Source organism: Miscanthus floridulus, chromosome 9 (assembly GCF_019320115.1).
Source record: "Miscanthus floridulus cultivar M001 chromosome 9, ASM1932011v1, whole genome shotgun sequence".
Lineage (NCBI taxonomy): Eukaryota > Viridiplantae > Streptophyta > Magnoliopsida > Poales > Poaceae > Miscanthus > Miscanthus floridulus.
Window position 1 is genome coordinate 84,845,654 of NC_089588.1, and position 13,965 is coordinate 84,859,618.

Below are 13,965 nucleotides of genomic sequence, written 5' to 3' on the forward strand. Positions count from 1 at the left end.
TTAGCAAAATTGGCTGGTGAAGAGGTATCAAGCCATATTGGCCGTTGGATCTTCACTGATCGACTTAGATTAGAACAGAGAAGGGAATTGGAAAAAAAACGGCTGGAACAGTTGCCCTCGGTGGTGATTTGGCCGGCGTTGATCGATTGCTCGTCGGATCTATGGGACAAAGCAGCTAGGGGCTCTAACTCGACTCGGCTTTGGCACAGGGAGATGGATAGGAACATGGAGAACTCGACTATGCGACTTGCAGCGGCTATTGCATAGCAGAGAAGGCGGGCGACGGGCTATGGCGGTGGTGGAGCATCGATGACATGGCATAGGCCATAACGGAAGGGGACAGAGGGAATTTAAGAGTTCTGCGAGTTTGGAACTTAACTAGAAGCTCTAGGATGTTCTTACTGTAATGGAGGAGCGTCTAAACGGCTCGGCGACGATGGCTCCACGCGGCGGGATCCAGGCGGCGGCGCTTGGCTAGCTTGGAGCGAGGCAGTGCGAGATAGGGCGTGAGGATAGGCGGCATGTCACGAGGATCACTATTTATGGGGCTGGCGCGGCTTGGGGCGCACGCCAGAGCAAGGACGGGGCGAAAACGGACTGCTCGATGAAGTCCGAGCCGACTACGTGAGTTAGAAGATGAGCCTGACAAGGCGGATCCACCGGTCAGTGAGAGCGGGCGTGGGCCAGGGCTAGCAGCCAGAGAGGGGATGCGCGCAGGCGCTGCTGCCGCTGAACTGGGCTGCGGCTGCTGTCACACCCAATTTTAAGGATAAAATTGAATGCACAAAACTCGTGTGTGCCTAGGAATCAATCACACACACAAGCTGACAAATTACAATAGTATCATCACAGTGTCTTATACATCAGAGTTATAATAAAACTTAGTCTTATACATCACAGCGGAATAATAAAAAAATAGTAAATCTCTCGTGGCCGTCATTACAGGGAAGGTCAACTGGTTGACCACAAGCCTAATAATCCTCCGGGAAATCCTCATACCCGTTGTCATCTGTTACCCATCCGGGATTTTTATCCAAGTAAAGAAAATAAACAACTGTAAGTACATTCCGTACTTAGCGAGCTAACATGGGGTTATGAAGCTCAAAAAGGTTGACACTGGTTTACTGCAGTTAGCACTTTTAGTAAGTCAAAATTTTATTATCAAGGATTATCAAGTTATGCTTAAGCTCCCTTTTCAACCCACATAATCATATATCAGAACCGGTTGAATCATGAAACATCATCATAATATCATCATAGTCATCATGTATGAACAACATTATAAGTAGCCATTTATTCTGTGAGTTTTCCGGGCCGCTCGTAACCGTGAGCACGGCTGTTATAACAGCTTGTTACCCTCTGCAGAGGTGGTGCACATTCACCGCGAGTCGTGATCCCCATATGCCCGGGTTAATTACTCCCATGTCACTACCAAGGTGAGCGGGCAGGGTACACTATGAAGCCATTTCATAGGTTTCCCTAACAAGTTAGGACCGCTAGGTTTCCTTGGCAGGCAGATGTAGGAACCCCCCTTTCCTATGGCACACATCCATCACGGCTATACTCATAGGAACAGAGGCAGCCCTATACCCAAAGTGGCAAGCCCCATTTGCGCCAAAAAGGTAACCTCTAACTAGTTAGGAAAGATCCTATTACTGAGCTAAAGTCAGAGCCATATGACTCTCCTGGTTGCACTATCAGTCCCAGCTTTTGCCGACAGATAAGTTCTTATGGAGGGTCGGGAGCAACATGAACAAAGGTCAATTGCACTTTCGCCCTATGGAACAGTTGTTATAAATCATGTTACTCACTTTGTTCCATAGTATCATTCATCAACATGTATATCAAGTACAGTTAGAGCACTAGCAATCTACCTATATGCATTTAACCCATAGGAGACAAGGAACAGGATAACAATCACTAGGATGTCCTTACGGGTATCAAAATTAGACACATGCAAATGAGTAATTGCTTAAAGTGAAATAGGACATCAAGGAAGGCCCATGTTATACTTGCCTTGGTTCACAAACTCGTGCTGGTCCTGCTAGTCGTCGAAGAGTTCTTGGTCTCCAACGTTTTCCTCACCATCTGAACGCGACCAACATGGCAACATACAACATTCCAAAAGCATTTATGTAAAGCAAACATTCCTATCATTAGAACAGTACATCAACAGTATTGAAATCAAGATAAAATGTTTGTAAAACCAATCTACGTTTCGCTACGATCACGTCAACGCGAAGTTCACGAAAAACAGAGCTAAAATGCGATAGTTATGATTAAAATGGGTTTTCCTAAAGCCATATATTTAATTAAATCTAATCATGAAATTAAAAAGTTCCAAACTTGACTAACAGTAGCTCCAACATGTAGCTTATGAAATTACGAAGCTAACGCGATTTGAATGGATCAATTCGGAGTTAAAACGACAATTTTATAAGCGAAATAGTTCAAATGGCATTTCTATAAATACTGAAAGCATACTTTTGACTTAAGCCGTGGAGTTTACGCTTTCTAATCGAGATTACGCATTCGGGGAAATACGTTTTGGGCCGCGGGTTAGGACTTAGAAAAATCCAGGGGCTCTTATGCAAATTCACCCGCGAAGGGGTATCTTCTATTTCTGGCCGTTGATCACGCGATGGGCGGCTAGGATTAGACGTGGGGGGTTGGCCGGCCGGAACAGGGTCGCCGGCGAGGCTCAGCCATGGCCGGCGGCAAGGAACACGCCGGCGAGCTCGGTTAGGGGGCTAGGGTCCGCCAAACGAGAAACCGAGGGCACCCGAGAGCTCAGGGGGAGTAGGGGGGTCACGCTCAGGTCGAGAAGACGGCCAGAGGGGAAGGCCGGGGCGCGGGCACCATGGCCGGCGGCCGAAAGCTTGCGGACGCACCCAAAACAAGGTCTACGGCCTACAAAATGGGAAATAAGTTGCATGGGGAGAGAGAGGAGAGGAAGGGGTTCTCACCGCGGGGAAGAATGGAGGCGAAGACGGCTCGGGGACGGCTGCCCGCGAGGAGGTGAGGTCGGCGGCCGGCGGAGCTTCTCCGTGCGGCGGTTGCGGCCAAGAGCGAGGCAAAAACTGGAGCGGGGGCAGCAGGGGGCGCGCGAGGGGGGGCTCGGCTCCTATTTGTAGCGGCCGGGGCGCGAGGGGGGCGCTCCCACGATGCACGGAGCGTGGGCGGCGGTTGCTCAGACGCCGGGCGCGGGCGGTTGCCGAGCTGCGCGGGGTAGGGGACGGCGCCGACAGGTGGGGCCCGGGCGTCAGCGGCTGGGTGCGGGCGGTTGCCTGGTGCGGGCGTAGGCGCGGCGGGGCTGCAGCTGCTGGGCTGGCGACGCCGAGGCGCGCGGCTGCTGGGCCGAGAGCGACGGCTGGGCTGGGCTGAGCGGCTGGCGGGGTTGCTGGGCTGGCGAGGCGGCTGTTGCTGGGCCGCATGAAGCTGGGCCGGCACGGTGCGCCAGCGGTAGGCCGAGCTGGGCTGGCGGAAAGAAAGGCCTGCGGGCCGAAACTGAGGAAGGGAGGGAATGGAAGGAAATTTCCTTTTTCTTTTTATAAATAAAATTTTCAAACTCATTTTCAAAAGGTTTTTAGAATCTTTTAGCATTTGAACAAAACCACCCGTCACAGAAATAAATATGCAATAGCATGAATGCATCAACATGTTTCTATTCTTGTATTTTCTTTTAATTTCATAAAAGAAATATTATTTCCTAAATTTGAAATGCACATATAATTGCATATTTAAATCAAATTTACTATTTTAAAAAGAATTCAAATTTTAGGGTGTTACAGCTGCGGCCTTCGACAGGGAGAGGAAACTTGGCCGGTCCCAAGAGCAAGCGCTGCAAGCAGGGAAACGGCCAGTAGGGCCGAGCGGAGAAACGGGCCACGCGGGAGGAAGAGAGAGGAGTACTTGGGCTGGCTCGAGAAGGGCCTGAGCGAGAAGGATAGAGCAGGCCAAGCGGGCCGGCTGGCCAGAATGGAGAGAAAAAAGATTTTTCCTTTTTATTTTGTTTTCCTATTTTCAAACCACATTCAAATATGAACCAAATGCAATGTCAAATAAAGTTTTGAATATACTTTTCAACTCAAATAAAATGAACAATTTTAGTAAGTTTTCAAACATAAATTTCCACAATTCTTTTATTTTCAAATTTTCTTTTCTTTTATTTCAAAGCCATTTTTTATTTCATTTGCAAAAAGAAATTTAATCCATTTTGAATTTCCAGTCAAACCACTCAACCAAATAAATCAAATGCAATGGCATGTATGCTCAAACATGTTGTTACCTTATGATGAATTTTAAATTAATAATTTTTTTTATTTTCCTATATTTTCATGAGCACATAAATTCTCAATTAATTGATTTTAGCTCTATTTCCAAAAATTCAAATTTTAGGGTGTTACAATATACGAGCGCATCGATCGGCCAATTTGGAGGTGAAAGGATGTGGGAAAGAATAAGGAGTAGGGCATGGTTCTCAATGCAAATATATAAGAGAGAAAGAAAGTATAAAAGTGGTTAGGGTGATTTGAAAATAGTCTAGGATTGCTGATACAAAATTATCTCCTATATTTTAGTAGCAAGATTTACAAATTATTGGAGGAGCCTAAAAATTGTGCTTCCAACTCCTTTTAGCCACATGGAAAACTCATTTGAGTTACCATTTATTTTTTTGGGTACTATTGGAGATGCTCTGACACTAGTACCTTGAACAAAGGACTAGTATTATGTCTTTTCTTTTCCAAAGAAAGAGCGGGACTATGTTGCCAAAACAAGGATTAAAAAAGAAGAGTAATTCTAAAGGGAAACATCATTATTGTTTTTCAAATAAATCTCATTAGCATTAGTTTTGTAAGCATCTAGGCTCCTAGGTAAGTGGTAAGTCTTTCGATGATTAATGAAAACATAGTTATAACTAACAAATTTGTTGTAAAGGAACAAGCTAAGTTAGATCATAATGGTATTGGGTTTGCAAGTAGAGGGACGAAACGAGCCACTCTAACCTCACATGAACAAGGGAGACACCCCCCCCCCCCCCCCCCCCCCCCCCCCACCCCCGCACACCCACCCACCACAACCCCCTCCCCCAACATTTTTTTGCATGGATGAAGAAGAGGAAGGGGGAAATGGAAAAGAAGAAGAGAAAGAAAAGACTATTGGTGTGCACCGGATCATTCGGTGCTCAGGTGTTTCTAGGATTTTTGACAGTGACTACTCTTTGACTTCTACCCTGCTTACACCCCCTCCACAAACATACATTAAGTGGCTCTTGGCTACCTGAGCAATACACCTCCTACCAGAGGCTACATTAGTGCAAGGAGAGGAATGAGTATAATTTAGCTCTTGATTGGGCTTGTTCTCGGTCAACTATGCTCAAGGTTTGTTATTATTGGTCATTGACAGTACCTAGCTTGTCTTGGTGATTGGAGAAAACTTGGTGAGCTCTTGGAGATTTAGGAGCCTTCCAGTTGTAGCTTTACATGGTTTGCAACTCATCATTTTGGATATGGAGAAGGACATTCTTAGTAAGAATTGAGTCTTGGTGGCTCAAGGTGGAGCAAAACCCTTAATTGGTGCTACAGTGAGGATTAGGGGAAAGTGCTATCTTCTCTTGACACCTGATGAAAAAATTGGTGTCATCAAGCCCACTCTTTCCTTCTGGCATTTCCTTTCACACACTTTTATTTTCGTAATTTTACTTGTTATTGCTCTTCTATGTCATGTCCTTGGAGCATTCCACCTATGTTCATTCATAAAGTTGTCTCTACTAGTATTCTAGGTCAAAAGATGCATGGTGGATTATTAGACTTGTATGCTAAGTTTATTTAAGCTCACCCTTTTTAAAATATCCAAATAATTCAAACACCCTTGCTTGCACAATCAATTCTTTCAAGGTGTACACTTTTCATATGTATTAGACTAAAGATGGCCAAGAGAACATTTGATGGCCAATTGCATGCAATGATAACATTAAGCTTTTGTGAGGTTAGGTTTGAGGTTTGAGTGACAAGTGGGCTAAGAGAGATATATGTGCCCAAGATGGCACCTAGGCTTAGAGGGTTGGGCATGGCGTTGTTAGACCAACAATTGCTAGCTATGGTGTGCGGTTGCATCGAGGTAACTATTGAAGTATAAAAAGACCACTATTTCCTTGACTTAGGTTTTTGAGTTGAACTGTTGATTGGTGCATGAAACTTAATATATATGGTATTATGACTAGAAACCTCAAGTTCAAGTCATGGCTAGTGTAAATTTAGTAAAATAGTTGTTACCTTTATTCCATGTCTGAGGTCTTATATATGGAGCTTTTAAGTGATGACCTGATGGGGAACATTGAAATACAAAACAAATTTGCTCAATCTTCCCTATCATCTTGAGTACCACTGATAGGGAATGATAAGAAGCTTACTCATTGGTGTGCAACATACGTGGAGTTGTTTGTGTGTAAATAAGCACCCGTTTGTGATTGCAAAAATAAAAGGAAAGCCACAATTAGCAATATTATCGAGGAGTTGTAGACTTAGCTACTTTTGTATGCCTTAGCATACATTTCATTAAGAGGAAGATGAATAGAACCAATAGTACAACAGGTAGCATAAAGGGTTTATTCAACTATGAAAGTTAACGAGCACCACCAAGATGACGACCAGGGTCTGCAAACAAAAATAGACAAATTTACATGACTAAAATAGTAGGAGGGTGCAACCTAACCAACATGCATCAAGTAGCTGAGTAATTAATAAAGGTGCCAATGATGACAAGTAAGCAGTAAGCACCGCGCTGCCAGGGTAGAGGATAGGGTTTGGAGTGGCCAAGTGGCTTGTCTGATTGTCTCCCCCCGGTGTCTCGCGTGGCCATGTGGGGGTAGGAAGTGAGGGACGGAGCGGATTGGCTCGGGAGGGGTGGAAATGTGGAGTGGCCAAGTAGGCCTGTTAACTGGGCCGAGGTGCTCTAGCGAGAGGTGCGTTGCGGCATCGTTGATCTATCTAGAGACGTGGAGTGTTCAGTTTGCTCGGTTCTTCGGTTCCTGTCACGTGCAAACCGAACACCGAGCCGATAACCGTAGTTTCTAGAACCCAAAACCAAAACCGAACTAAAAAACCGACAATTCGGTTCGGTTTCGGTTTGGGTCGGGTCGGTTCTCAGTTTTCGGTCTAAATAGGCCTACCTGAATGACAATTGATGATTTGTGGCCATAATCCAATCGTTTCCTTCCTCCACAATCAGTTGTACTAGAGATACTAGAGTCTTTACCTCATTGTGAAAAAACTACTAATTTTTTCCTTCCAAATCCTCCACACGATTAATAGAACTAGGGGATCAACTTGACCTAGGGGTGCTTGGATCCAGGGACTAAAGTCTAGGAGGTGTCATATGGGGGTGTCGCATAGGGCGGTGTTCGGATACTAATAAAAAAACAAATTACAGAATTCGTCAGTAATCCGCGAGATGAATTTATTAAGCCTAATTAATCTGTCATTCGGATACTAATACTGTAGCACCACATTGTCAAATCATGGACTAATTAGGCTTAAAAAATCTGTCTCGCAAAACAGTCTCAATCTGTGCATTTAATTTCGTAAATAGCCTATATTTAATACTCCATGCATGTGTCCAAATATCCGATGGGACAGTGACTAAAGTTTAGGAGGTGGAACCAAACACCCCTGCACTAGAGAATAAGCACCTCCATGATGATGAATAAAAGCATCAGTGACAGTGAATCTCCCTGTCATAATGGTCGCACCTGGAAGATTCTATGCCCTGGTCAACCATTCACAAGCAGTTTGGTACTTGCATTGGATCTCTTGAATCCCTACGGAGCACTTCTCATTCTGTCCGCTGCCTCCCTCCCCACACCACCGCACCACCCCTCTCCACACCATCCACTGCTAATTCTAAGTGACAGACCTAGGTTTTTACCTCTGGGTATGCGCAGTAAAAAAATTCTTATGTAATTCAGTAAAACAAAAAAATTTCTTATGCAATTTTTTTTTTACATTGAAAATTTCTACCTATCTCTATGACTAACGGACCCCAGGGTATGCGGTGGCCCACCCTGCATACCCTGTAGGTCCGTCCCTGCTAATTCTCATGTTCCCACTCCCACACCACCCGTTGCTGAGGACTACGGTGCTTGCGTCGGGTCACCTTCTTAGGGAAATCTCTGCATGATGCCTCCTCGACGCTCGAGGCGAATCCATGGCTTGAGAGGTGAGTTCAGGGAACTAGCCGCCCCCTCCAATACTGTGAGAAGCCAACATGCTGCAACACATCCAAGAGAAACAACCAACTTACTAAACTAACCAAAAGCCTTGGCAAAGGAGTAACTTCCAAATTGAAGTCAATGTTGATAATTATGGGCGAATTGAGCGTAGTTTAGCTTGTCACGTTCTATGGTGGAACCTGACATATGGGTTCAAATTCTCGACTTATGTGGGTGCTAGCAATTTTCTAGATTTATTATGAAATTTAATGACATTATTATTTTAGTGATAGATGACGTGCGCGTCAACAGCAATGCATCTATAGTGCTTTCATCACTCTCAATATCTGCCTTTTTTTAAGGTGCACATAAGAGTAGGTTATATGAGTGCATTCATAGGGTGAAGTGTATGCATGTTACCATGTATATAAGTGTTTGTTTGTACTGCGTGATTTGCAAACAAAATGATGATAATTAGCGGCAAAGTTGAGTAACTATTTAGGGCTCGTAGAAGGCTGAAGACAAAGCCGGGTGTTTAGTAAAAAGAAGTGCTAAAATGCAAAACGGTGATGGCCTTGTCTCACGTGTGAAAGGACCAAGAAAGGAGCTTGGCACGTGCCAACACTCTTTTCATGACATGTCCCCACCCAACTGAATCAAGCATACAAGGCGTTTCAAATGTGACGGCACGTACGACACTTGTTTAAACAACTGTGCTGTATTTATAGATCATGTCTGAAGTCTGATGAGCATATATTGGCGAAAACGTGAAGACTCGAAGCGCTTCAGGCTAAAAATTCAAGTTCCTTCTTTTTAGAGCATATGTTAATATTAGCTTGTTTAAAGTAAACTGCGATGGTGCTTTCAACGCTGAAACCAAGGTGGACGGCTGGGGCTTATTGTCGTCGTCTGATGGAGACGCTAGACAGCGAGGTTCTGCTCTGGTAGGGAGAGGATTGAGCATCTGATCGACGCCTCACAAGCAAAAATCATTGCAAGTCTAGAAGGAGAGATGCATTATGAGTTTCTCCCTCCGTCCCATAATAATACAAGTTTGGGACCTAAACAAAGTTAAGAGTTCGACGCTTAAATGACACCGTCATATAAGTTTTTAGAGGCTCAATGTCAATATATATATATATATATATATATATATATATATATATATATATATATATATATATATATATATATATATATATATATATATATATACACACACGTACTATTCTGTAGCTGGCCGCAGAATAAGTTATTCTATGGCCACTTTAAGTTATGATAATTACTATACTAATTTACGAGATTATGGTAACTCCCTCATAAGTGATTTACTATAGCATTATGGTAAATATCATCTTGAATTATAGTAACCCATGTATTGTAAATGTGTATTGTCATTATCGTAAATTGGTATAAACATTGCTATTGTTCGCTGGTCTGGTTCCAGCGAACCAGCCGGCTGATTCTTCTCTGGAGATTCAGCCAGTTTCAGCCGCTACAGTGTTTTTCTCTCACAACAAACCAGCCGAAACAGTGTTTTTCAGCCAAGTTTCAGACCAGCGAACGAGGCCATTATCGTAAATCAAGGTGGCCATAGAATAAGTTATTTTGTGACCAGCTACAGAATAGCCTTATCGTGTGTGTGTGTGTATATATATATATATATATATATAAAGAATTAGAGATCCGAATGAAACCACTGTACATGTTTAGAGACAATTTTACTTCTTAATTAAACTTTGAGAAGTTTTACATGTAATAAACTAGTTGTAAGATCTTATATTGGAATGTTGTACCCTAGTCCCTGCGAATCAAGCTACCTGATGTAATCCATGCACTAGGCTATAGTAATTACCGTCCGCGTTCAGTGTTGTGCTCCTCATCTGTTCACCGGATAGCATAGCATTTAATAAAAAGATGTAACTATAGGATTTGTGCAAGCAAAATTAGCTTATAACTTTAATTAAATTTATAATAAATATTAATAATATTTATGTCTTCAGGTTTATTATGAGAATATATGTAATAATTAATTTAATAAGTAGTATTTTTAATATAACTTTAGCTAAACTTTTAACCGTTTGATTTTTATTAAAAAGTGATAACCGCATACTTTTATTGACGTTGAAGTTCTTTGGCACTGCTCGTCGCACGTGCTCGAGGAAATGTCCGCATGTGCGAAAAGTAGGCACGCTTGCGTTATCCTGTACGGGAGCTCTTTTGCAAGGCACGGAATTGTACACGTGGCACAGCGAGCATAAGATAAGTTTAGTTAAGCATCGTCCCTAATCCCTATATTAGCAAATGTATATGATTTGATTTGGACATCAAACACGTTTTTAGCCAGCTACTATTACGACTTCATCCTCTATTCACTACCGGATTCAGCTTCTTTACCGAGTGCCTCAAGCACTCGGCAAAGGCCGATATACACTCGGCAAAGCCTTTGCCGAGTGTTACACTCGGCAAAGAGCGCTCGGTAAACAGTTTATCGGCAAAGACCTCTTTGCCGAGTGCACTTTATTGGGCACTCGGCAAAGCCTTTGCCAAGTACTAATCTGACATTCGGCAAAGAAAAGTTGCCGTAACGGCGAGCGCCACCATGACGGCGCCTTTGCCGAGTGTCAAGGTCAAGCACTCGGCAAAGGTCGCCGCTTTGTCGAGCGCCGTTGACTCAGACACTCGGCAAAGGTAGCCACTGTGCCGAGTACCACCGGCAAGACACTCGGCAAAGGTACCCTATTTGCCGAGTATCCTATCAAGACACTCAACAAACAGGCGGCCTTTGCCGAGTGTCTGACCCGTGGCACTCGGCAAATCTATGATGTTTGTCGAGTGCAATGGCCTTTGCACTCGACAAAGCATGTCCCCAGGTAGTCACTTTGGCGAGTGTTATGGCCATTGCACTCGGCAAAGTGACTGAAAACAGCCTTTTTTATTTGTTTTTTACATCCCATCTAAACAAACAGAAGATATATATAACAAACATCACCAACATCACATATATATCATCAACAGCACATATATATCATCAACACCATATATATATCACAAACGTCATATATATATCACAAACGTCATATGTCCCACAATATATAACAAATAAGTTCATAAATAATCCAAGTGCTCCATCATCTACAACCACAATTACAAATAGAAGTACCATTAACAACCACAAGAATCTTAACCAGATGGCCAATGAGACTGATTTGGTGAAGGATTCGCTGAAGCATGAGGATCATTCGATGCCGCCGATTGATTCTGCACAAAGGAGAAGAGATTGCATGTGTGAGACAAGATAAATATACACCATACATGAATAAAACTTTCATACTCTACTAGGTTTGACCGTAAGCATGAACATATAAACTAAAATATTTATACTCACAGGAGTAGAGTAGTGAGGAGGTGGAGGTGGAGGTGGAGCGAATAGCGAAGGTGGCGGAACTACACCCGTAGTGGCGCCAAGACTTTGCATGTACTGAAGAATCTTCGCCATCCTTTGCTGCTCGGCCTCCCGCTCAGCCTCCACCCTCTCCATCTTCGCTTGCATCTGCTCCCGTATCCTCCTCTCTTGTTCCAGCTGGGCCTACAATACATTCACCCCAATATTACAATAATACAAAGGAAAGGTATGAAAAAACCAATGAACGACGAATAAACCAGGAATAACCTCGAGTGCCTCCACCCGGTGGTATGAAGTGTCCTGCCGAGGTCGTATGGTCAGGCTCGTGCTCGTGCTGCTTGCTCGAATCTGGGAGAGACTAGGAGTAGCGGTTGAGTCGATTGCGTCGTCGCTAATCTAGTATCGCCCATGCTTCTTGCCTCCTCCCACCCTCATGACGACTTCTCCATCAAGGTCCTCGGTGCTTGGATCGTACTCTGGCCCATGGACCTCCCTTGCCATTGATGTGTACTCACTGAGGCAGTTGTGGACGGTCGCATTGCTGTACGCCTCGGGCCAGTCCTCCGGGTTGTAGTCGATGTCGGACATCGCCTTGCCCTTGTGGGCCATAGCAAATGCCTTGAAGATGGAGCAAGGCTGGCCACCATGTGACGCTGACTACGAGAAAAATAGCAAGATGATTAGAAATCATGTAGAATTGAGCGTTAGAATAAATAAATAAATTTGCGTACCCATGTTTCTGCGTATCCGCTGAGGTTGCGGCTGCCTTGATGGTGTGCTACACCTGGCATCATCAAACGTCGCTTCCGGTACAAGTTGTGTGTCTCCTCCCACTCGTGTGAGCACCACTTGTCCACCATCTGTACCCAGCACTGGGGATGCACGGCGCACCAATAAGGAACCATCAAGTACATGATATATCAGAAGATGAAATTAAGCCTACTTAATCTCAAAAGGAATCAGTATTGATGTTATGTATTTACCTGCAGGTACTAGTCCCGGGTCAGCGTTATGGTTCTTGCGTCCCTTTTGGTGACCTTCGTTCCAAGGATGGTCACGTGGTAAGTTACGACGGCCTAGATGTGCGCCTCGTAATGCATGTCCACGACAAGTTTTTTGCAGCATTTGGTAGCCACCGCATCCGCCCTGGCCTCATGTCCGTCCTGGCATCTAAAGAAATCCTATATACAAACACGATGTATCCATTCATTATTTCAAGAATGTCCAATGAATGCGATGTATTGAGCAATGTAGTGCGAGGAAGACTTACCCACAGCTCTTGCTTCACCCGCTCCGCCTTGTTGTTGAATACCCTGCAGGCCCAATCTGCAACATCGGGGACGGCGGCGTAGTGGTCAAACGAGTAGGCCGGCCCCATCACTCCGGCATACTCAACCAGGCCAGGGAAGTGCTCCTTGCATAGAAGACCAAGGATGCCATTGACTTGGCGTGTGTGAGCACCTCCACTCGCCACAATCGTCCAGTTCCTGCCCAAGTGATTAAGAAAAATTATTAGTTTCTATTTTGATTTTCAACATATCATATAAAGTAGTGATAACATCTAAATTTACTTACTTTTCCCCCTCAGGTCGAATTAGCGGGCGTCTTTCACGAGGTATTGATCGCTGAGGGAGGCTCGCGGGACCTCGCAAGTAGACGCTTGATGAACTAGAGGAAGCAGAACCCCCTGCTGTCGCCTCCTCCTCCTTGTCCTCCTACGCGTCCTCCTGCGCCTCCTCGGTGTCCTCCTGGGGCACCTGCTCCTCCTCCTCACGCGATGGGGCGGCAGGCGACGGCTCCCTCCTGCGGCTGCTCCTCAAATTTCATGAAACTTCTTCGGATATTCTTCGGTTTGCAAGCATCGTACGTGACAACTTGCATGAAACCTTCTCAAATTTTTATCACAGCCTCCACATATGATATCATGACATCTTGACAAGTTTCATGATTTTTGGACTTCGTTTGCTTTTTATAGAATTTAAAAACAACTCGACCGCAAGTTCGTGGTCATGTTTCGTGAACAAGATGTTCGAAATTGGTGGTCTGTTCCTGGATATGGACTCATATTATACTAAATAACATGAATATCATTTTTCCATTCATTTTTTTCATTATTCGAATGACTAGCAGTTATAATTTGAATTATCCAAGAAAATTCAATTAAATGAAATAAATTAAAGAAATATAGAAAAAGTCCGAGAAATGTGCCACATTGGAACATGGAGTACCAGGTATTGTATGAGGACTACAGAAAAAGTTTGGAGGTCAAAAGTGAAAAAAAATATATGGTTTGCCGAGTGTCAGGAGAAGGCACTCAGCAAAGGGTTGACGGTGGCTGCCGGCCGTTAGT

The 13,965-nt window shown here is 44.1% G+C and overlaps 1 protein-coding gene across 1 annotated transcript; it reads right to left on the reverse strand.

Moving 5' to 3' along the window:
• Positions 1 to 2,903: 2,903 nt before the first annotated feature.
• On the reverse strand, positions 2,904 to 3,434 carry LOC136480205 (predicted GPI-anchored protein 58). The gene has a single exon (XM_066477821.1). It carries the CDS (start codon positions 3,432 to 3,434, stop codon positions 2,904 to 2,906), a length of 531 nt encoding a protein of 176 aa, XP_066333918.1.
• Positions 3,435 to 13,965: the final 10,531 nt, after the last annotated feature.